At 40.2% G+C, this 22,098-nt stretch overlaps 2 protein-coding genes across 2 annotated transcripts in view; one reads left to right on the plus strand and one right to left on the minus strand.

The window, feature by feature from the left end:
- Positions 1 to 1,462: 1,462 nt before the first annotated feature.
- On the plus strand, positions 1,463 to 3,404 carry LOC134002400 (kelch-like protein 34). The gene has a single exon (XM_062441742.1). The coding sequence runs from the start codon at positions 1,463 to 1,465 to the stop codon at positions 3,269 to 3,271; it is 1,809 nt and encodes a 602-aa protein (XP_062297726.1). The 3' UTR covers positions 3,272 to 3,404.
- A 5,639-nt stretch (positions 3,405 to 9,043) lies between these two features.
- cnksr2a (connector enhancer of kinase suppressor of Ras 2a) overlaps positions 9,044 to 22,098 on the minus strand; it is a 44,118-nt gene continuing 31,063 nt past the window's right edge. The window contains exons 14-24 of the mRNA XM_062441846.1: positions 21,581 to 21,632; positions 18,682 to 18,857; positions 17,630 to 17,703; positions 17,433 to 17,504; positions 16,690 to 16,757; positions 16,512 to 16,609; positions 15,701 to 15,919; positions 14,584 to 14,725; positions 13,773 to 13,997; positions 12,790 to 12,977; positions 9,044 to 9,241 (exon numbers count right to left, since the gene is read on the minus strand). Coding sequence (XP_062297830.1) covers positions 9,044 to 9,241; positions 12,790 to 12,977; positions 13,773 to 13,997; positions 14,584 to 14,725; positions 15,701 to 15,919; positions 16,512 to 16,609; positions 16,690 to 16,757; positions 17,433 to 17,504; positions 17,630 to 17,703; positions 18,682 to 18,857; positions 21,581 to 21,632 — 1,512 coding nt within the window. The remainder of the gene's footprint in view (positions 9,242 to 12,789; positions 12,978 to 13,772; positions 13,998 to 14,583; positions 14,726 to 15,700; positions 15,920 to 16,511; positions 16,610 to 16,689; positions 16,758 to 17,432; positions 17,505 to 17,629; positions 17,704 to 18,681; positions 18,858 to 21,580; positions 21,633 to 22,098) is intronic.

The raw sequence follows: 22,098 nt of genomic DNA on the forward strand, positions 1-22,098 counted from the left end.
ATTTTGAACTGGTGTAACCCTCCCATAAAAACAAACACTGTCACGCACACACAGATACACACTCATCTCTCTGAGTGTGAGCCAGCATCTATTCAGAGACAGTGATCATAACTCACTGCAAAATGTAGGCTGCAGAGAACGCTGCAACAACTTGTAAGTGCACAATGAAACAGAGTTTTTGCATACTGATGTGCATATGTTTTTGTGTAAGCATGTGTTAGATAGACAGTAGCAAATCACACAGCAGCTCAGGATTAATCAGATGACCGTAAACACACTGGACAACTTGGAGCCTGATACTGTAAACAAATCTACTCCTTCCCTCATTATGTCTCCCTCCTTCACTCCCACCCTAAGGCTCCTATGTCTAGATAAAAATAATAGCATGACACCCATGTGCGTGATTTTGAAACACTGCAGGTCATAATGAGGTTAAATGCCTCCCAAAAGGGCACAGCTTACCCAATACAAAAGCTATGTGATACTGGTAAAATCTTTGACAGCTTGGCAAAACGTCTGCGGGTTTGATATGTACCTCGCCTTGAAACCAACAAGCGGTGTCTGTGTTTCTATTTCTGTCGCCATGGCGATGAGGGCATAGATAGGTGCCGTGGCAACCGTGCCCTGGAATCTTGGTGCTACGAGCAGCTGTATTTACCAATGAGTTCATCCACTGGGATAGACACTAAACCTTGTCAGGTTGCCTCTGTGTGTGTGTGTGTGTGTGTGTGTGTGTGTGTGTGTGTGTGTGTGTGTGTGTGTGTGTGTGTGTGTGTGTGTGTGTGTGTGTGTGTGTGTGTGTGTGTGTACGAGTGTGTGTGTTTATACATGCAACTGCTTGTGTGTATGCATGAATTTGGGAGATACTCCCTCCCGGACATAGAGAAAAGGGCAGGGGACAAAATCAAAGCCAACAGAGCTGGACACAGACAGACAGACAGAGGGCTTTGGGACGGTTCACTTTTAAGGGCCAGGGGGTGGTACACAGTTTGTGGGGGTGGGGTGCGGGTGGGGGGATGCAGCGGGGGACAGTTGGTTAACCTTCCTATGTCACATGCCCACTGCTGCCGACAGAGCAGAACAAAAACACAGATGGAGAGATCTCAACTAAGGAGACGCACTCTCAGCTCTTTTCCTCTCAACTCTTTTTGCTCGTTTCCTCCTTCTTGCTTTTAGCGGCCCATTACGATGCTCTCCTACTAACGTCTGATTCTCTTTATGTCAAGCGCTCTTTTGTGCAGCTTGTCGGCTACATCTTTTTTCACTGCACTCATTGCAGCTTTTCCTTTTCTTTCTGTCTTCTTCTCTCTTCCTCCACATCTTTTCACTCTTACTTCTGCCTCCCCGCTACTTTCTAACTAAACTTTAACTCATCCTCTTTTTTGCCTCTTTCTAATAAGCTCTTATTTTCTGTCTTCCTCTCCTTCCTTCCTTCTTTCTCTCTCTGTCTCCTACATTTTGGATGGATAGCTACTTCCTCCTCTACAGTTCCTCACACAGAACTAGGCTCCTCTCTGGTTTCCAGCGCCTGCGCTCTGACAGGAGGATGTGTGATGTCGTCCTAGAGACCGATGGTGTTTCTTTTCCATGTCATCGCGCTCTTTTGGCCAGCTCCAGCGAGTATTTCTGGGCTCTCTTTGGAGACACTACAGCAGAGAGGTTAGCGGGCTCCATTAGCCTCCCAGTGCTAACACCTGAGGGTTTAGGCGCGATTCTTGACTTCCTGTATTCTGGCTGGCTTAGCGTCTCAACAGTCACGCTTCCTGACGTCTTGGAGGCCGCCAGGTACTTGCAAGTGGACACAGCTGTGGCTATATGTGAGCGCTTCATTACTGATGGGTTATGTGCTGAAAATTGCTGTTGCTATGCTAACCTGGCTGAGCGCCATGGACTTTCAGATGGACTTGACGCTGCCAATTACACCATTGCCATGGAGATGGGGACGTTACTACAGGAAAGGAGGGATGATCTTCTTGGGCTGAATATCCATTCACTGATGGCAGTCCTCGATGCAGATGAAATATGTGGCGCCAAGGAGGTGGAGCTCATAAAGCTGACTCTGGATTGGCTGGATGAGAATGGGCCCTTCCCATTGCTGAAATCAAATTTTCTACTAAGTCATCTGCGCTTTGGATTGGTTGCCCCATCTGACCTCAACAGCCTCAGCCACGCCCACAGAGCCATGGCCACACCTCTAATAAGAAGCCAGCTGAATCAAGCGTTGGTGTACCACAGTATGGACTCTATTCAACCAATCAAACAAAGCAGACAATCAACACTAAGAGCGTCACCCAATTGTGTACTGCTTGTAGGTGGAGGGTCCAGTGCAGATTTGCCAGAGCAGCAGCTGCTGACGTTTGACCCAAGAAGCAGGAAGTTTTCATCTCTGAGTTCCAGTCTCCCGCTGCGACTGAGAAGTCATTGCGTGTGCTCAGTGGGTGGCTTCCTCTTCGTGATTGGAGGAGAAGAGGTGAAAGAGGGTGATCAGGATGGAAAAGAGTCCGTCATCGTGGAAACATCCAAGCAAGTGTGGAGGTACGATCCTCGCTTCGACTGCTGGAAGCAGGTGGTGTCCATGCTGCAGAGACGGGCGGAGTTCACCTGCTGCGTGGTCGAGGATGTTATTTATGCCATTGGGGGACGACACATTCAAGCAGACACCAACAAACATACCTCTGTGGCTTCTGTTGAGTTTTATGACATGGCCATAGGAGCGTGGAGGAGAGGGGCACCAATGGCTCGTTCCCTTCGCGGCCACGCTTCTGCCGTGCTTGAAAACGGCATCTACGTGTCAGGAGGTATCCCGGGCAACCAAGGCAGCATCAATAGCATTAACCAAGAAGATAACCAGACTGAAAACAGAGAGATCAGCAGAGAAGTCCTGTACTGGGACCTCAAAGGTAGAGTCTGGGACAAGCGGGCGTCCATGTCCATTGCCAGGTTCTGTCACCGCATGGCAACTGCCAACGGCTACATCTACGCCCTGTTAGGGAGGTATGAGCCCTTCTGTGATATCGAACGCTACGATTCACAAGCAGATCACTGGACTCGACTCAGACCTCTTCTCATCGGCTCCTTCAGCTACGGGATGGTGTCAATGCCGTCTGGGAATCTTCTGGTATTCGGAGGAAGAAAATGGAGCGAAGGACAGGAAGTGATAGTGAAAACTGTGCTGGAATACGATACTAAGAAAGATCGCTGGAAGGAAATCTGTCAGCTCCCCAGACCTTTAACTGGGACTGAGTGCACATTATTGCCCCTGCCAGAATGAAGTGCACACAGTGTGAGAGCATTTTTGACAAGAAAGTGACAGTTCAACTCTTAAGTAAGAGCAACAAAGCCTCAAAATGCAAAATTGTTTGAAAAAGTCAATTTGTATGTGGCTGTCAAGTGAAAAGGTTATCTAACAGGTTAGGGGAACTAAAACTAATGGGTTTCCAAAAAACAAAATAACAAAAGTAAAACCTATCTCTCATAAGAGAAAGCCTTTGTGGCCTGTGGTGGAAAATGAAACTGGGTTGTCAGAGATAAAATGGTTACCACCACCTTTGCCTAGCTTTACTTCCCACCTCACTTTTAATAATTAGTAATAAGCTGTTTCCTGCACTGTTTTCTCTAATAGTGGAGTACAAATGATCCTTATTAGTAAATGTTAATCAAGTAAAATTTTGTTAACGTACTCTTCTGTTCTACTATATTTTAAAGGAGTGGTTTGAGAAGATTGTTACCACTTTCATGTGTCTGAAACTAGAACCAGGAGATGCTTAGCCTAGCTTAGCATGAAGCACTGAAAAAAACACAAAAAAACAACAAGTTGTTTTCACACCTTGTGTTTTTTTTAATGGATTAAACAAATGAACAATTTAATTAATGAAGAAGCGAGTTTCCCCTACTTCCGGTCCTTATGCTAACTTACACTAACCATCTCCTGGCTGTGGCTTCATATTTAACAGACAGATATCTGCTCATTGAACTCTCACCAAGAAAGCAAATAAGCGTATTTCAGAGCTAATAACAAGATTAAATAAGCTAAAAGGGATGTTTTACTATATTTGGTTTTTATTTTTTGTGTTTATGTACATGTCAGTTCACTGAGGCTGAGCTGACTGATTGTTCATTGAAATTGAAAAAGGAAGAAAAAAAGATGCAATCCCACTCTGCAGCTGTTTCTATACTTATAGCTGATACTGCTTTTGGGAGAAAATAGAGGCTTAAGTTCCCAGATTGAAAATGACAAGCAACGAATAGCGAGAAGTAAGATAAATTGTGTTTTGGCAATGATATTCCTGTGACCGAATGTGACAGTGTTCTCAGAAGAGAAATAAAACAGGAGCTAAGGAGAGAGATAAGGAGGGATTTTGAGAACAAATGGGGGAGATTTAGTAGGAAGAAGGTAATTCTTGAATAGATGGGTTTTCAGGAGGAGGCTGAGCCTTGCTGCAGAGGAGGCTATCACACAGCAGGTGAAAGGAGAGAAAGGCAAAACAGCAGATAATGATTCAAAACCATTATCTGCTGTGGGGGAAGGCATCTTGGAAATAAAAACAACAGAAAAGCTAAGCTGAATATTTTATAGAATATGTAGATGCATGTGACATTCCTATTTATTTACTAGTGATGAATAATTTAAGTTTTCTATACGGTCGATGAAAGAATGGAAGTAAACTGAGGATATTGAGCTTTTATTTTCTGCAATGCTTACTTTAATTTTCACTTGCTCCATCTGAACTGACCACTAAATTGGACAAAGCTGCGGAGTAGGAAAAGCATTATATCATATGCATGATTTGTTTCTAATAGCTAGGTGACATGCTGGAGTTTATTATTCATGGATTTTTGTGCTTGTTTTTACTTCTATTTAATCCTGTACTGTCTGATTAATAATAACTTATTTACTATATTTCATTATGTTTGCAGAGAATACTGGATTCAAAATGAACTCAATGTCATTGAAAATATGTATGAAAAAATGTGCTGAACTCAGGTACTAGAACTTCAAATTGTGTACATACAGGCACCTTACAATGTTTTATACAAAACTTATGGGCTTTTTAGTTGCCTATTATTGTCAAAATGTTTGTATTTAATGCAGTTGTACACATTCCAATTGGTTTACTTTATTATCATAAAGTAATGATTATGTAATATTAATTCTGAAAGATAAAACTGAAAGATAAGAGTGATCAGACCTGAAGAAAATGACCGTAAACAACCGAAGAAAAAAAAAAAAAAACCTGAATAAATGTTACATTCATTCAATTTCAAATAAGAGACAATAAAACTGGATTGCAAATGACTGGATATGCTGTGTCTGTTTATATCAGTTTGAATGAACTTAGTAGCATCTTTTCTTTATATCTAGCAAAAAATGTCACTAAATAACCTCTTTAGAAGCTGGTTTAAAACTGGGGAGAGGACAGCCGATGCTAAATTTTAGATATCTTTCTGGAAAATCATCTGAGCTCAACTACCCTGAGGAACACTGCTGTAAATTTAATCTAAATATTTATTTAATGACTTAAGAGGAAATATGTGTTTCGTTTGGATGTATCAATTAATTTTTACTTCACAGTCTCTCCACATTTCTTTTAATCCTCCTCTATTCAAACATGACGCACAATAACAATGAAGTTCATATGGTCAGTGTGTCACTATTGTTAGCTCCACATGCACATTATATGGCCAAAGTGTGTGGACATAAAAAAGGTATGCAGACACATTACACTCATGTGATTGTTCAACATCTTCATCCAAAATCAAATGCATTATCCACAAGTTTTGGAGCATGGCTGCAGGAATTTGTTCCCATTTGGCCACCGTTATATGAGAGAGGTCAGCCACTGATGTTGGGTCACAAGGTCTGGCTCACAGTCAGCATTCTAGGTCATCCCAAAGGTGTTTACTCCATAAAGTTCTTCACCACCAAACATGGAAAACCATTTCTTTATGGGCCTTGCTTGTGCTTCGGGTTCATTGGGGTTTTTGATGTTGTTGCCACAAAGGTAGAAGAAAACTATTCATAAATAAATATGCGTTCCTGCCTCTATTTTTCATACTTTTTTCTCTGTATTGTGTCATATATTTCTTTGGTTTTACTGGGTTATTGTATATGGTATTTGGTACACGCAAGCTCATTTTTAAAAGCCTATTATCTGACTAGGGTTTTCAATAGCTTTATAAAAGACTAAATGCATTTATATCTGCTCAGTAAAACCTGAACATTTCACTCTTTGTGCAGCTTTCAAAGATAATTTCACATATAGCTTTTTTTAACAGAGAAAATACTGTTACCTTCTAATTCTGAATGAAAAGGGGTTAAATTCACGGTAAAAAGAAGAAGCCTATTTGCTCATATACTTTTGTAGCAGAAAAGGAAGTCATGCACCTCAAGTGTGGGGACCCTACTCTTTTCCCATTGGCTCCCAGACTTAGGATCCACAGCTGGAACCCTTTTGGACAAAACAGTAATGTTGTAAAAATGTCAGTTAAACTGTGACGAGGATTAGGAATAGTCAGTTGGGAGAAGGAGAAGAGTTGAGTTGCTAAAACGGAGCATCTCTGTTGGTTTGACAAAGACTCTCTCGCTTTTGCTGACAGAGACAGTACAGCAGCTGTTTTCAGCGCTCGTCATCTTTCCCCACATCCTGTCAGTCGGTCCCCTCCTGGCCGCAAAAACAAAACAAAACCACCAATACATCTTCATCCAAATGACCAAACTTTATTGATCCACCCCCTTCTTCCGACAGAACATATTGAATGATCACGTATATAAATACTGTTTTTTTTAACCATAATTTATAGCTTAAACATTAAACAATTTTTACTCAACGACAGTCGGTCCAAAAATAACTGAATTAGAGAACATCATCCAAGACACTTAGTTTGTACTCTGTAAGGAGACATCTGCTGTATCTAGAGATTTAAAACACAAAAACAGAAAAGGAATATTGTGTTTATCTACAGCAAAGACATGCTACTACAACCAGCCACGGCGAGCAGCATAGAAAGAGCATTCAAACTGAGTATGTCTCTGTGTGCTTATTGTTGTGTGTCTGTGTGTGTGTGTGTGTGTGTGTGTGTGTGTGTGTGTGTGTGTGTGTGTGTGTGTGTGTGTGTGTGTGTGGATGCGTGTCTTTGTGTGTGCATGTATGTTTGTGTGTACGATTGCTTTCATAGCTTTGTGCAGTCTTTGAGTATTTAGTCATTTGGCAGCAGCGTACAAATAACAAAACTAATATATTTTTTATTAGATCCATATTTCAACTCCTACGCAAATATTTCCTCATATTCTCTATGCATGCATGCAGGATAAGGAGATGCAAATGGTCTCCGAGGAAAAATCCACCATTGAAAACTTTTACCCTGTTAAGTATGATCAATCTGTGATGTTTATGAAGAGTTATTTTCTAATAAAGGATATTGTTTTGTTGTGTACCAACCTTCCCTTAACCTTACTTTTAACTTCAATTTGATATTTATTCATTTATTTTTTATGCAGCGAGAAGAACCTTCTACTTGCTGTTGACTCATATGCTTGTAGTCACCATGGTGACCATATCTTAGGTGTTATAATGAGGACAGGGCTGAAAATCAAATCCATTCTCCCTTTTAAAGATATTTAATATATAATATAATCTTACTTTTAACAGAAAAATAATGATATCTCATGAACTGAAGAAACTACTTAAATTCAACATTTATTCAAATCTGAGTATAAGCCGAAAGGAAGGTAGACTAGATTTCAGAGTCTGAGAGAAAGAAAAAAACATGGAGTTGGGGAATGTTTTTAAAGTTAATACCATGTCTTACTGCAGGTTATTTCAAGGCCTTTCTTTCAGGAAGATGTTATACCAAGCTTCTGTATCAAAAATGAGGTGATTTTATGTAGTAAAATAATGCATAAAAAAACAACAAGGAAGTGTATTGTGTTATAATATTTGACAAAATAATTTTAGTGTTACCATCCAGAGGAAATATCAGTTCAGCACTGTTGTGGGTGGCATAATGTGACAGTTACAGTGAAAGTCGGATCAGTAAGACGGTGAGATTTCCCAGTTGATCCTTAATTCAAAAAGCATCATGTCTTGCAGGTGTATTGCTCTCTTAGCTATACTGTCACCAAAGATACTTGTATCACATCAGTTATATGCAAGAGTAATACAAAATACCACAACATTAGGCTTCTAAATGCAAGACACGCTCTAACCAGCTGCTTTAAAACAGCGTAAAAGTATTTTAAGGTAAACTTTTCCTTTAAGTAGGTCCTATTCCAGGAGGCTATCCAGTGTGCATGCTCCAGGTCCAGCCCAGCACAGTACATAATCCTACCAAAACCAGCACAAAACAAAGGTCTCTAAAACTAGATAGAAACGGAGACTACTTCATTTAGAAAAGACCTGTGCTTATTGTTCTCTGCTGTAACACTCATTGTACAGTAAATATCATCATAGACACCAAGTATAAGGCTTGATAGAATACAATGTATGTCACTCAGTGGTAATGAAACTGTCTATGAGACACTGTGCAGTCAGTATAAACATGGCACAAGAAGCAGGATGAATGGCAGCTCATAAAGATATTGTTGTACTATTCCATCGCATGAGAGCTCAGCGTTGACGTGATGAACAATGTCCAAAGTGTTGTTGATTCCATATAAGATATTTTAGGTATACATCACAAAAGATAACATGTAATACTTAACAGTTTATCGTCCGCCCCCGAGCCAGCTGGAGTGGCATAACCAATGTGCTCGTAGATTGATGTAACATGAGGGCATGGATAAACCCACTGCGTCTCCTTATAAAGCTGTCGTGTTGCACATGTACACTGTGGCAGCTGAAAGCGTATCAGGACGTGAAGTCAGGTTGTTCCTACTTTCCTCTCTTGACACAATCCATCACTATCTGCACTGATGCGAAACTTTCACTTTCGCAACCCCAGGTGCATCCAAACATGACCTGCGGTTTTATTCAACTCTCTCTAGAAATCAGGAGAAGAGGCATGTGTGGGTGCAGGTGTGTTTTAGAGTATGTGTGTGCACAGGTCAGACATGGGTCTCGATGTAAGAGTGTGTGTGAGAGAGCGAGGGGGTCAGGGGTGGGCCGGAGTCTGAATCAGAGGTCGTGTTTGGCTCCTGAGAGAACAGCTCCTGATAGGCTCTCTTCCACTCCTGGAACTCTGCCGACGACAGCTGGGGATTGGCCAACAGCCTGTCAATCAGCGCTAGCTCCCCCTCCCTGTCCTATGAGGATGCAGAAACACAGGAGGGCGGGTCACTTTTTTTTTTTCTTTTTCTTTTTTTTTTAACTACTATGGCTTAAAATGGAGACACACGAAAAGCAAGACAAACATTTACGGGGATACACAAAGTTTTTGGGAGATTAGAAATTCTAAGGACACAGGATGCTGCATTGCTGTGCACACTGTAAAAGCCTCCTGAGGCAAATTTGTGATTTGTGATATTGCGTTATACAAATAAATTTGACTTGACTTCAGATATCATGTGAAAAGTTTAGTTTGTATTTGCCCTTAATACTTAATCATAAGCAAGACACCACTTTCCAATAAGACACCCTTTATATAGGGTTTGTGTTGCAACTAATGGGTCAATTAAAGTTAAGGCGTTACTAAGAACAACTTTTGGTTGCCAAGTTGCCTGGTGTTTAAACTACTCCGGCATAAAGCTTACTTTGTCTTTTTAGCTTAGTTAATTCATCAAGACTATGACTAATAAACTATTTTATCGGTTATAATCTGGAAAAAAGCAAAGGAGTATCTGGAGCCAGCTGTTCATAAATTCAAACATAGCCTAGTTATAACATAAGTGATTCCTACTAGACTAATTAATGCCCAAATAACCTTGGTTAGCTTACCATAATCAAACTGTGTGAAAACCACTGATTGTAAAACACAAATATTTCTCTGGATATGTGGACATAAATAGTACGAAGTTGTACCTGAATTCACAGGATTCACAAGAATTTTTCGGCCCCTGAAACCATGTTTCTATTGTTGGGTGCTTTTTATGTTTCCTAGCAACCAATTAAAGTGTTTACTAGATAAGACATTTATGAAGGTTTAATGGTGCAAACTGATCACTGGTTTGAAAATAGCTAGTAGGTACTAAGAACTTAGGAAGGACAAACACATAAATTTAGTGATGAAATTACAAACAGCTGGTGCAACCTGGTCCTGAGCATATTAACATTTACAATTGCAGATGTTTTGGATTATCGTTATAATCTTTTATCACTGCTTTATTTACATTTTTACTTATAGATGACTTACTTTTGCTTTTGGCTCATTTGAAAGGACCGTTTAAGTATTGACTGATGACTGATCATTTATCAACAGTTTTAACAGCAGAATTGATGCTTTATAAAAAGTATGGAACTATAAGTATGGATGTGGATGGTTGTAGACAGCTAAAAAAAAACACTGCTTAGTGGATCAATATCTGATACAAATTAATAACAATTTAAAAAAATAAACCTAGGTGAATTAAACACACTGACGCTGTAATTTGATCCTTATAAGTAAGTTGGTGTAAGTTGCTGTCACTCAGCATGTTGAGACTGAACCAAAACAGAATTTCGACAAACTGTATATTACTATCTGATTTTCATCCAGTGAGGACAACACAAAACACTGCAGATTTTTGCAAATCAGATTAAAGCAAAATCCCAGATATCTAGCGATGTGTCTTAGTCATGCTACTAAAATAAGACTGCAAACTGTCTTTCACAACACAGTGTTGTTGACCTCACATCCAGAGTGCTGTTAGCCAGCTGTGATGGCAATATTAAACATATGAATCTCCTCTGTCAGGTTGGGCAAATTGTGTGGTTTTTGGATCAATTTTGGAAAAAGATAGATAGAAAATATGAATGTCTTTGTTGTTTCCACAGCAACCAGTGCAGATAAGCTGATGTGGCCTCAACCCACAAAAAAAAGCTGATCACTTGTGAATAACAATTTGAACAGTCCATCAAAGGCAGATTTCAGACATTTTCGACATGTTAGATTTGCCTGTTGTCATAGTGAAAAGGCTCCACCAGGAATGACTTTGGTGTCAACTGTATGCTCTTATTATTTGATTAATCCAAACTCCCCAAACTTGGTGTATTATAGACGCCAGACAGGGAACAAACATGTAAGCCCCTCCACCCAACCTGTACCAGCATACAGGGGCAGCCAAAGCCACAGATCCTCACAAAGCCACTGTAGCAACACGCACAAGCGTCGAAGCCCCTTACGCCCTCGCCAAACATCCCCGCCCATACACAGATGAAGCAACAAAGATACAAACTCTAGAGACAAAAAAACAGCCACAACGGAAAAGCAATTTGCAGGCACCCAGCCCAGTAACATAACTACTGCTTATATAGGATGACGCCACAGATGGCTGCTTTACAAAGCTAGATAGAAAAGACTCAAACCAAACTGAGGAGACAGACTAGGACAGATGACTGCAACAAAACTAACAAGACAGAGACATTTTCACAGCATGTGTGTGTGTGTGTGTGTGTGTGTGTGTGTGTGTACATGTGTGCGTATGTCAGGGTAAGAAAAGAAAATTAAAAATGCATGTGACATATGCTGTTGAGGTTGATTTAGGTCTTAAAGTGCTCATTCTTTCATTATGTAGTTGATACGTTAAAAAAAGTAGATTTTGAACAGAAAAAAAGCGAGATATCATTTTTAAGAAGTAGGAAATATTAGCACCATGAAGCAAGTTGTATCAGAAAATCCCAGAAACTACAAACTACTAAATGAATGCATTCTTAATACTTAAAAAAACTTCACAAATTGAAGAGTGAAAGATGGGCACGTGAATGAAATTTAGGAGGAAAATTGCACCGTCTTCTTTGTAAGCATTGTGCAGATCAGTGAAATACAATATGTTGCAATTTCATAGAAAAAGAAATGTGTGATATAGTTGGGTTTTCTTTTTCAAAACTGACCATTCGCAAAGCCCAGCCCCCTTATTAGCCCTTAGTTACTGTTGCTATGTCTGTCATGCTTTCTGTTCTCGCACATCACATATGCAGTTTATGCTGATGGAGGTGGCAGTTCTGAGTAATCTTAGTATTCAATGCGTCCTTTACTTTGCACAGAGCAGGCTTCTGGTTGATGACCATGCTGGCTAACGTGACAGCACTTGCAGCTATCTCGATAATTAAGCATATGTAGACATGATATTGTGCTAAAACACCGAGACTAAGGCTGCATAATAAAAGCTGCATAAAAGTCATCACTCTCAATATTTGATCCACGTAGATGACACAGAACTGTACTGCAGTGTAGAGCTACTTAATCTTACTATTACTAGTATAAGAAGGAAGACGTAATTTAAGACCGTTATTTAATTTTAACATAATACTGTTTGAATGTCATGAGAGAATGTGGCTTTTTTTAACATAATGAAATGCTCTGTGGAAGTAGAGCTCAGTTACTACTGTAATATCAGCTTATGTAGAGCAGTCAAACACACTGATTAATCCACTCCTTCATATTTGCTCTCGAGTGTTTGGTTTCGGAAAGGCTAAGACAAAGACATTTTCATGTACTGGGTATGAGCTCAATCCAAGGCTTTACAGGAATATTGTGCCTGGTTACGGTTGCCAAGATGTGATTGAAGGGGGGGGGGGTAAGTGAATGGTCAATTGCTTCACTGAAATGCTCGAAATATCTTTTAAAAAAAACATATACACATCCTGGTGTATATGCTTTTGTCGAAATGATTTCATGTGTACGTGCTTATGCTTGTGTACGAGCGTATAAACAAACCTTCAGTGTGGAGCTCAGTATACGGAGGCGGTGCAGACGATCGTTGAGCTGAGGGTCGGCGGCCCGTCTGAGGAAGGACTGCCTGAACTCTGACTGACCTCTGGCCTCCGACGCGCGTCCTAGAGGACACACTCCCCCCTGCTCGCACGCACGAAACAGGTCACCCAGGGAAGCCCCCTCACTGCCGCCTTCACACAGACAGAGAGAAAGACAGAGTCACGCATTTAATGATGATTTAAACTCTCTTTCTCTATTCACAGTTATTACAAGACTAAAAGCTACAGGGGAAAGAACTGTTGAAAATCTGATTTGGTTTGGTCATATCTCAGAGCAACCACTGGAGGACAGCAGCACACATCAACATTGTATTATACAGTATAATGACTTGTATTAGACAGTGAAAAATCTCTTTCCTTTCAGCCTGAGCCATGTCCTCTTCACTCTGGTAGTTTTGTTTTCTGTGTTTCACTAACTGTATAAGAATTCACACATATTTCACTGTATTTGGAGAGTTTTTGCTATAATTTCTTACTCTCATACAAATACTGATATCCCCTGATTACATAAGTCAGTCTTGTTTACGATTTTAGTCTGCCACTTTCTTCCTGTACGCCGCCGGCCTCACCTTGGCAACCAGTCCACCATTGTCTCATTAGCCTCATTAGATTAGTACATGACTGGAGTGACTGTTACCCTACTAGATACTGATGATGATTTAAATGGAAATGTGTCTGCCTGAGAGCGTTATTATTTCTGGCACATGTACTGACGTCACATCTTCACCTTAAAACATCTCAGCTCTTTTTCTGTCTCTGGTGGTTATTATTCAGTGAGAGACAGATTTTTTTCTTCTTTTCTGCGTTCGCCTGACGTTCATCCACCCACACCTAAAAAATCTACATGTATTAGCTTGTTGCTCTTTCTTTCTGTCCATTTCATTTACATGTATGCTCTTGACTCTCTCTCACATGGACTTAACTCACCGTTGTGTGTTTGCTGTTCTTCTTTTGCAGGGGGTATGAGGAGTGTGTGTAGGTTGCTGTCTCGTGGCAGTGTGAAGCTGCGGGGTTTCCCTCCCTGGGTTGCCATAGGAATGAGCCTCTGCATCGCCACGGGCAACGGGACATTTCTCTGCGCAGGAAGGGTGTAAACAGCTCCGGCCATCATAGTCCCACCACCGGGACCAGGCTCTGCAAAGACGGCGTCCTCTGTGATGTAAAGATGAAAAGACTTATATTATTTCTGCCATACTCAGTCAAAATAATCACTGTACATAAATATATCATATGCACAGACACTTATTTTTGCCAGGGTTTATAAATTAAACATAAAAAATAAAGACTATTCTACTGCATGTCCAAACTAAATCTCTCAAAAGCACGTTTTTGTAGATATGTTTGCTGAGTTCATATTCATCACCAGTTATCTTACAGTATGCCAAATAAACTATTTATAGAGTGATACCCCTGTCGCCCCCCCAGAAGAAGCTGTCATAAGCAACTCTGAAAGAGTCTGCAAAAGTACTGCAGCAAGTCTTTTAGTTTAGTTTTAATTGATTTAGGTGAATGACACGGCACAAAAAAAGGATTGTGAAAAAAAGTGCTCATGAATACCAAAGAAAAGGACAATAAAGTGTCAAATTAAAGCCTGACAACTTATCTGCACAACAGACTTGGTTAGAGTAAGACTAAAAAATATCATCATATTCCACAGATATCTGAATTTAAGCATTTAACACAAAAATTAAATATTTATGAGTAAACTGTGGAAGCCTCTGGTTAATCTGTGTGTTACCTAGTGGTCCTGTTTGTAAGTAGTGCAGTCCAGCCTCGGTCAGTGGAGTTTCGATCAGGTCCTGCCAGGAACGTCTCTGCGATGAGGAAGAGCGGCCCGGGGACCCTGTCTCACTGCTGCCCCCTGCCGGACTGGAACGGTACTACAGGAAACGGAAACAGACAAACCTTTTGACTTTTACGTTCTTCAACAATATTATCAAGCACTGAGAATGATTTGACTGCATGTCGAGTATTGAGTATTTGAACGCTTCTTGAGATCTATGCTCCCCAATATTGGGAGGGGGGAGATATTTATTGTTTAAACTTGCTTAGCTAAGTAGCTACATATGAATAAGATTTACTAAGGTTTCCATATAAACAGGTAACATTAAGAGCCTCATAGATGTAAACAGTGTATTTTTGTTATTTCATGTGTGTCTTTTTGAAGCTCCTTCATGAAATTCCCAGATTTGGCTCATTTTAAAAATGAATGTTGCCCCTAGAGGCTGAACTGTTCATTACTCCCCACATTGAAGGAGTAGACAACAGACTGCTACTTCATTAAAGACTTAACATCAGTGGGCCTAAAACAATTTTAATTTTGTCCTGAGGGTCATGCTGGAACATCATTTCTAAGGTAATTCAAACCATAAGAGTCCCTGCTGATTGGATTTATGTATTTGTAATCATCCCACCAGTGGAATTTGTATTAATCAGCACATTTCATGCCAATTATATTTTGGCATTACATTGTGTGCAAATTTGACATTTTAGCCTGAAGGCATCCCAGGAGCAAAGTCACCAGCTGTGCAAAATGGTTTGCGTCCAGTCTCTGGGAACAAGACAGACAATTCCAATAGGAATTTAAACAGCTGTAAAGCTGTCGTCCTGATAGTGGCGCAACAAGAAAGAGGATTTATGTGGGTATGATAAACACTGACTGATAATTTCATGCAGTTGAGGCATCTTAATCTGTGAAAGACTAAAAGACAGATGATGGACAGATATATGGACCAGCGAACCATAATCATTACTTACCATTTAGCTTAAGAGCTGCTCATTACCTGTATTGTCTTATTCCAATTACTTTTTGGTTAAATTTACATTTACTTATGTTTGAACATCATCATACACACCTCTACAGGATCACACCGATACTGCACATCGCTGCTGTTGCTGCCCCCAGGCTTCCTGCCACTGTGTGTGGTGCCTCCCCCTAGAGGACCAGGGTGATACTGCGGCTCTGCAGCTGCTGTGGGGGGCTCGCCACAGAGGAAGTCTTCCTGGGAAGAGCGAGAACGAGATGTCTCTGTGGAGGACAGTCGAGTGGTCCGGCCTTCCAAGTAGGCGCTCATCTGACAGAGAGGAGAAGAGTGGCAGATGCCAAATGATGGCCCTTTCCTCATTCAGTTTTAATGAAGGACTTCAGAGAAGGAATTTTTTCAGCTAGGGAGTGAGATGACTGCAAAGATTGGGGCATGTGCGCGACTATGTCTGTTTGAATGTGCACAGAAAAGGCAAAAACTCTTTATAATGAGGATTTGTATATCTCTAAAAATATCCTGCCCGTGTTATTGGTGTCCCTTTTTATTTTAATACTCAAAAACAAATCTGAGATATCTGTCCCTTGGCAACAGTTTTGGACTAAAAAGGTGCTGTAATAGCTGTTGTTGTGTTTGTCTTTAATTTTATTCTAGGCTAAAGCCCAAAGACAACGATGCTTAATGTAGAGCAACCAGTTCCAGGGCCAAATATAGCACCAATTATACCAAATTTAGCCCTACCACTCCCTGCAGGCTTAATCGGCAATAAATTTAAGTATTAAAATGGACTGCGGAGGAGAACGAAGCTAGATTTTTGTCTTTGAGTTCAATATGATCTTTATACAAGCGGGTTAGTAAGCATGTGTCAGTGTCCATGTAATACAGGCATGTGTGTGTGACTCACTGATGGAGGCCGTGGGTAGGTATCATATGGAGGTGGGGGACTGTCCTGTTTGGGGCTGGAGGTGGCGTCATCCTCGTGTTCGCTCTCACTCCAGTAATCTGCAGGAAACCCACACACATACTGTGAGATAGATACTGCGGCATCTCTTTCCATCTATCATTACTGAATGAACCCTCACCCTGCTCCTGGCGTATCCTCTCTCGTTCGGCGTAGCCCACAGCTGCCATGTTGAGACGACTCAGCCATCTAACACATCGTAAAGAAAAGAAAGATTCATGGATTAATTATATACCCAAACACATAATTGGAAGCATCACACGCTATGAGACAAATAAATCACTAAGAGTTTGACAGACCAAAGGGAACTCGAGACTGAAACCGCACAACACTGAATATAACTAAAAGGGGGAAAAATAATATATTCAAATAATGATAGCTTAGTGAAAGCAAACAGCAAGTTTGCATCACTTAAGTGGAGAAAACCAAAAACGCAATGGAGGTTTCTTATGTGTTTAGCTGTGTTGAATCACATTTGTATCACAAACTATTTCTTTTTCTCTCCCAAAATTGTAAAATAAGCTATAAAGTAAAATGGAATAATTGTATGCTTTCACTAAAAATGTGTTTATTTGTGGATTTGTGTTACATCTTTCAGAAAACAACATGGTTTGTTGCGATAGTAAAGAACATGGTTTTTGTGACTGACTATGTGAGCGTCTTTGTCTGACATGCAAATATCTTGTAAATTATATTTTGTAAACGGATCACTCCCCAACGTACCAGGCCTCTTCTTTTTTTTAGCACCACATGAAAAACATATTTGTTCGGTGCTTTGGGGACAGTAAATAGGAAGCTGCACTGTTGCCACCCAGCAGGAAGTTGCTCCCTACCGCATAACCTTCATCCGTGTTTAGCATTTACCTGTTCATGTCATCCACTCCATCTGCTGCAAAGTAGAAACTCTTGACCTTGGGGTGACACGCTTTGAAAGCACTAGAGAGACAGAGGGGGGGAACAGAGGGAGTTTATTTTTCGCTGCCACGCATTTATACACACAGTCTCAGGCGATGGTACATACACATAAATATGCAATAGGCCTGTTTTCATGATGCACTTACTACTTCTTGCGACATTCACTGGCCCGGTCGATCTTAAACTCTGGAAGACTGACAAAGCCCTCGGCCTTCTCATCCTGAACAAAAAAGAGATAAAAAAATATCAAGAAAAGGATAAATAATGAGCTCATGGAAAGTGACTATGACAAAGCCAGTGGTAGAAGAGGTTTAAGTCGACATATGATGCAGATCTCCGGGTCTCTGTTCATATTCTTGGGCTCTACTGGAATATCTTTGCATGACTTACAGTTAAAAAACTCCCTATGTATCGTTTATGCAGCCCCTCAGTTCAGCTTCTGTATGAAACAGGCCACTTTAGCTCCTGTCTCTTTAAGTCCCCCTTCCTGATGAGCCCACTCTGTTCTGATTGGTTAGACAATTTGGAGGCTATGAAATGGAAATTATCAGATATATTTGGACATGTTTGAGCATGAATCCAATGCAAATATGTGAATGGACAATCAATGGAACAACCTTAGCAACAACATGACCAACAATGGTTACATAATGGATGGCCGTATCTGGGAATGCACAGACAATCTGATATCTTAACGATGATGAAGTAGAAGTGAAGAAGAAGAAGAGTTTAACATATGTTCAAGTTTTAGAACTTTGACCATATTTTGACATCCATAATCAGTATAAAACAGTATAAAAATAACAAAAAATCCCAAAAAGCACACATCCTAGAGTACTCCTAGAACTTCTAAATAGGTCAAATACTTCATTAAAAATATCCTAACTGAATCAATTTTTCCCTTCATTGGTCAAAATCTGCTGCAAAGTTTTCAGGACTCATCGTGAGTGTAATATTTGAGCATAAGGTGCGACCTCAGGGTAGCTTGTATGCCATGTTGTCTTTGTCTTTGAGAAGCAACACAGCTGTTTCCATAACGTGCACAGCTCCTATTATGTTACAGCAAGCAAAGATTTCCCTTGACACTGTGTAATGTTACATTTTGTTACATTTGGGAAACTGACACTTGTAATATTTTAATTGACATGTTTAAAAACCAAAGCTAAAAATTCAGACAGCTGAGATGACAAAAACTTACCTCCTCGTTAATGTACCAGTAGAGGCAATTGTCTTTCAGAACAAACCAATACTTCTTCCACTTTTGAGAAAAGTAACCCTTGGCATCTCTCTTTCTCCACAACCAGCCCTCACAGTCTCCTCTGCCCAGTGCCTTGCAGGAAACACGCCTCCGACTCAAGGAGGCCAAACTGCGTCCTGGAACAACAAAGGGAAAACATAAAGGTGATAAATGAAGAGACTTAATAACAAAGCATGAGATGCAAGCAAGACAAATTGTCAATTAAAAGATAGAGGGCATTGCTAATTACTCTTGTAAGTGCTCAACCTCTAAGTCGTTCATAGTAGTGTGAATAAAAGCTTTCACAAAATGCCATATTCTAATGTTGCAATAATTCTTGGCAGGGGTTCAGTCTCTGGGTTTGACAGAACACTGCTGCACTGCAGTAAAAAAATAAAAAATGCCTTTCTCTCTGGCATAAAAGCCCAGTAACATTTTTCATAGCAGGCTCCTCATTAGAGATTACCAGGGAAACTTGGCTCCCAGTTAAAGACCACGAAGAAACTTTTATTGTGCTTTATCAAAAGTCTCATGGCTTTACAAGATGGAAAGCAATTCAATATTGCATTCATTGCTGCGGCAATGGAAAGTGCAGCGTACAGTACAGTTTATCTCAAAAGGAAACAACTTTGTCCCCCCATAGCTAGAAGCAAGAAATTAAAGTTCAAACAAGCAACGTGAAAGGCATTTAAGTCTGGGGTTACTTTGCAGATAATTAATTGGTCGTATAGTGTGTTATATAGAGGAAGCTATACACCCTGAACCAGAATGCGTAAAAAAGTGGCCTCAGATACACTTGACCAGTTACTCTCAAGTAATCTTCTATGCTGCAGCTCCAGATAAAGACTGATACCATCACCAATTTTGGCTTTTCAAAAAATGAGGTTTAGCTCAGCCTCAGCCAAAGCAACGAGGAATATTTTATTACCTCATTGATAAGATGGCATCTAGGAACATTCAAACTTGCATTAAGCAACTTTTTAATTAATTAATTTCAAGCAGTGCTTCTTTCTACCTGGTGATTATAAGTCCAATGTTCACTCTCTTTCAGCTCTGGTTTTAATCTCTACCAACTCCTGAGGGAAATATCTGGCTCTGTAGCTGCTAAATGTTCAACTATGGTCACCAGCTAGTCTACAGGTAATTGTGTCTGTTTGGTGCTGAGCAGGAAGAGTACAGTGGCCTTTTAGAGCCTTTTCTCTGAAAATAGCTGCCTGTTGTGGCCCAAAAACGACACTATGAGAGCGCCGACAATGAACCATAACAGTAAAGTTGCATCCGGACAACTAAACAATGAGCTGAAACTCACTAAAAAGCTCCATAAAGCTGAAGAGAGAAATATTGATCATAGCCTCTTTGAGCATCAATAAATCATTATCACATTCATTTCAAAATGTTGGTGTAATTGCTGTAAACAAACAAAGCCACTGCCCAAAATGTGCAGATGGAGCTAAGCCTTCAGAGTTTCTCACAATGACAGATGGTAAAACAAGTGAAAGGCCTTCAGGAAAAAAAGAAGTCCCTTCCAACATATTTATCCTCGTCAGGGTGGTTAACGGAAAAAAGCTTTGGTCAAAGATGCAAAGAAACTGATATCAGGGAGTTAAATAAAGGGCAGATATGTAAAATCAACTTAAGAGGTGAAAGTATAACCATCTAGTTCGGATAGTACCTTTTATCTCCCTTTAGTTATTATCCTATTAAAAAATTATAAAATAACTGTGCTGTGGCATAGACATCTAAAATGCTATATTTTACACTTGATTGCTCTATATAGAAACTGTACTAGTAGTTTCTGTCTTTACAGTAATGCCTCTACGGTGTAACGAAATGCTGACTCACTGGATTGCCATATGTGACTGTTCAGCTGGACTACAGGAAATGTACAGACAAAAAGCTGCATCTCTCTCTCCTGCAGTCAAATCTGCCAAATCTGAGAAATGAGCATGATGTGTTGAAAATGCAAATATGATGCCTTGGTACAAAACATGAAGAAAAGATATTTCCTTATCATAAGATGATGATGTGGTGGAGAATGCAGACAATAGTCAACTTGTAGGATACAGACTGCTACTGTCAATTAAGTTTTCATTTTCATTTCACCAGATGATATAAACCAGAAGCTGTGATTGGCTTAACTCAAAACCGAATATAGTGACATGTGAAGTGGGATGTGAAGTGTCCTTTCATATATGCATATACATATACACAGTATATGACCAAATAAATGTACAAACAGCACTAAAATGACTGTAATACTGAAGATTAATGTAATGATGCCGATTAATCAATTAGGTGGTCAAAAGAAAATGGATGAGTCATTTATTAAGCAAATATGCCAAGCACTTGTTGATTCCAGCTGTCAAATGTCATGATTTGAGACTTTTCTCTGTTTAATATTTTTATTTTTGAATTGTTCATCTGACAAAAGAAAGTAGCAATCAAAATGAAAATATCCACAAAAGACGAGCCAGTATTGGTAGAGAAAACCTGGTACACTTCAAAGTAATTATTTCCAATTATTTGCTAACATAAGAGAGTATTTTAGGATAGCTGAATGTGCAAATACTATATGTGGAATGTGTCTACAGGTGAGCATAGAGCACATACAACACACGTGTTTTGTCTCTATTTTCCTTATAATTTGTACCAAAATAACTTTTTAGGAAGTTCTTACAGGCCCATAAAATAAAATGTTCCTAAGAGAATTGGTTCAACGATAGCAGCAGCTGCACAATGTCCATTAGCAAGTGTGCAGATGAGTAAGTGACCACAACTGGCAAGTGTTGGGCTCTGGGGACAATGCCTGCTCACACTGTGGTGAAAAAGGGAAACCTAACAGGTGGCTTTCACTACTTACCTTTATTCTTCTTCCTGTTCTTTGACTGCAGAGAGGAGGACTGCTGGTATGTCTGAGAGAGGAAAGAAGAGAACAAGAGGGAGGAAGGGAGAGAGAGCAGATTGTCAGGATGAATCAGTGGCCTTTCTTTACTGCACAGAATCCTGGGATATAAAAGATGACAGATCTTAGGGAGCGGAGGAGATGAGGAGATGAGGCAGAAGACAAAGTGACATAAAGGGAAACTCTTTCTCATTATCTCTGTGTCACACACACACACACACACACACATGTGGGGTACCGATGGAAAAGTCAACCTCATGGAGGACTCTAGCAGCTCTCACACCTCTAAAGATAGAACAGAGAGAGGAAGGGAGGAACGGTGGCACAATAGGATGTCCAAGAAATGGAGGAAATGTGAGAAACTAGAGGTCAGGGGCTGCTGGGATTAAACAGAAACCTCAGTAAGCAAAACATGAAGGGTAACATTCAGCTCTCGCCAGCACGTTTGTGATTTGACCCCTCTGGGCAGGTCAGAT

Source organism: Scomber scombrus, chromosome 20 (genome assembly GCF_963691925.1).
Source record: "Scomber scombrus chromosome 20, fScoSco1.1, whole genome shotgun sequence".
NCBI lineage: Eukaryota > Metazoa > Chordata > Actinopteri > Scombriformes > Scombridae > Scomber > Scomber scombrus.

Coding starts and splice junctions, on each gene's coding strand:
- LOC134002400 (XM_062441742.1), top strand. CDS start 1,463: ATGGATAGCTACTTCCTCCTCTACAGTTCCTCACACAGAACTAGGCTC.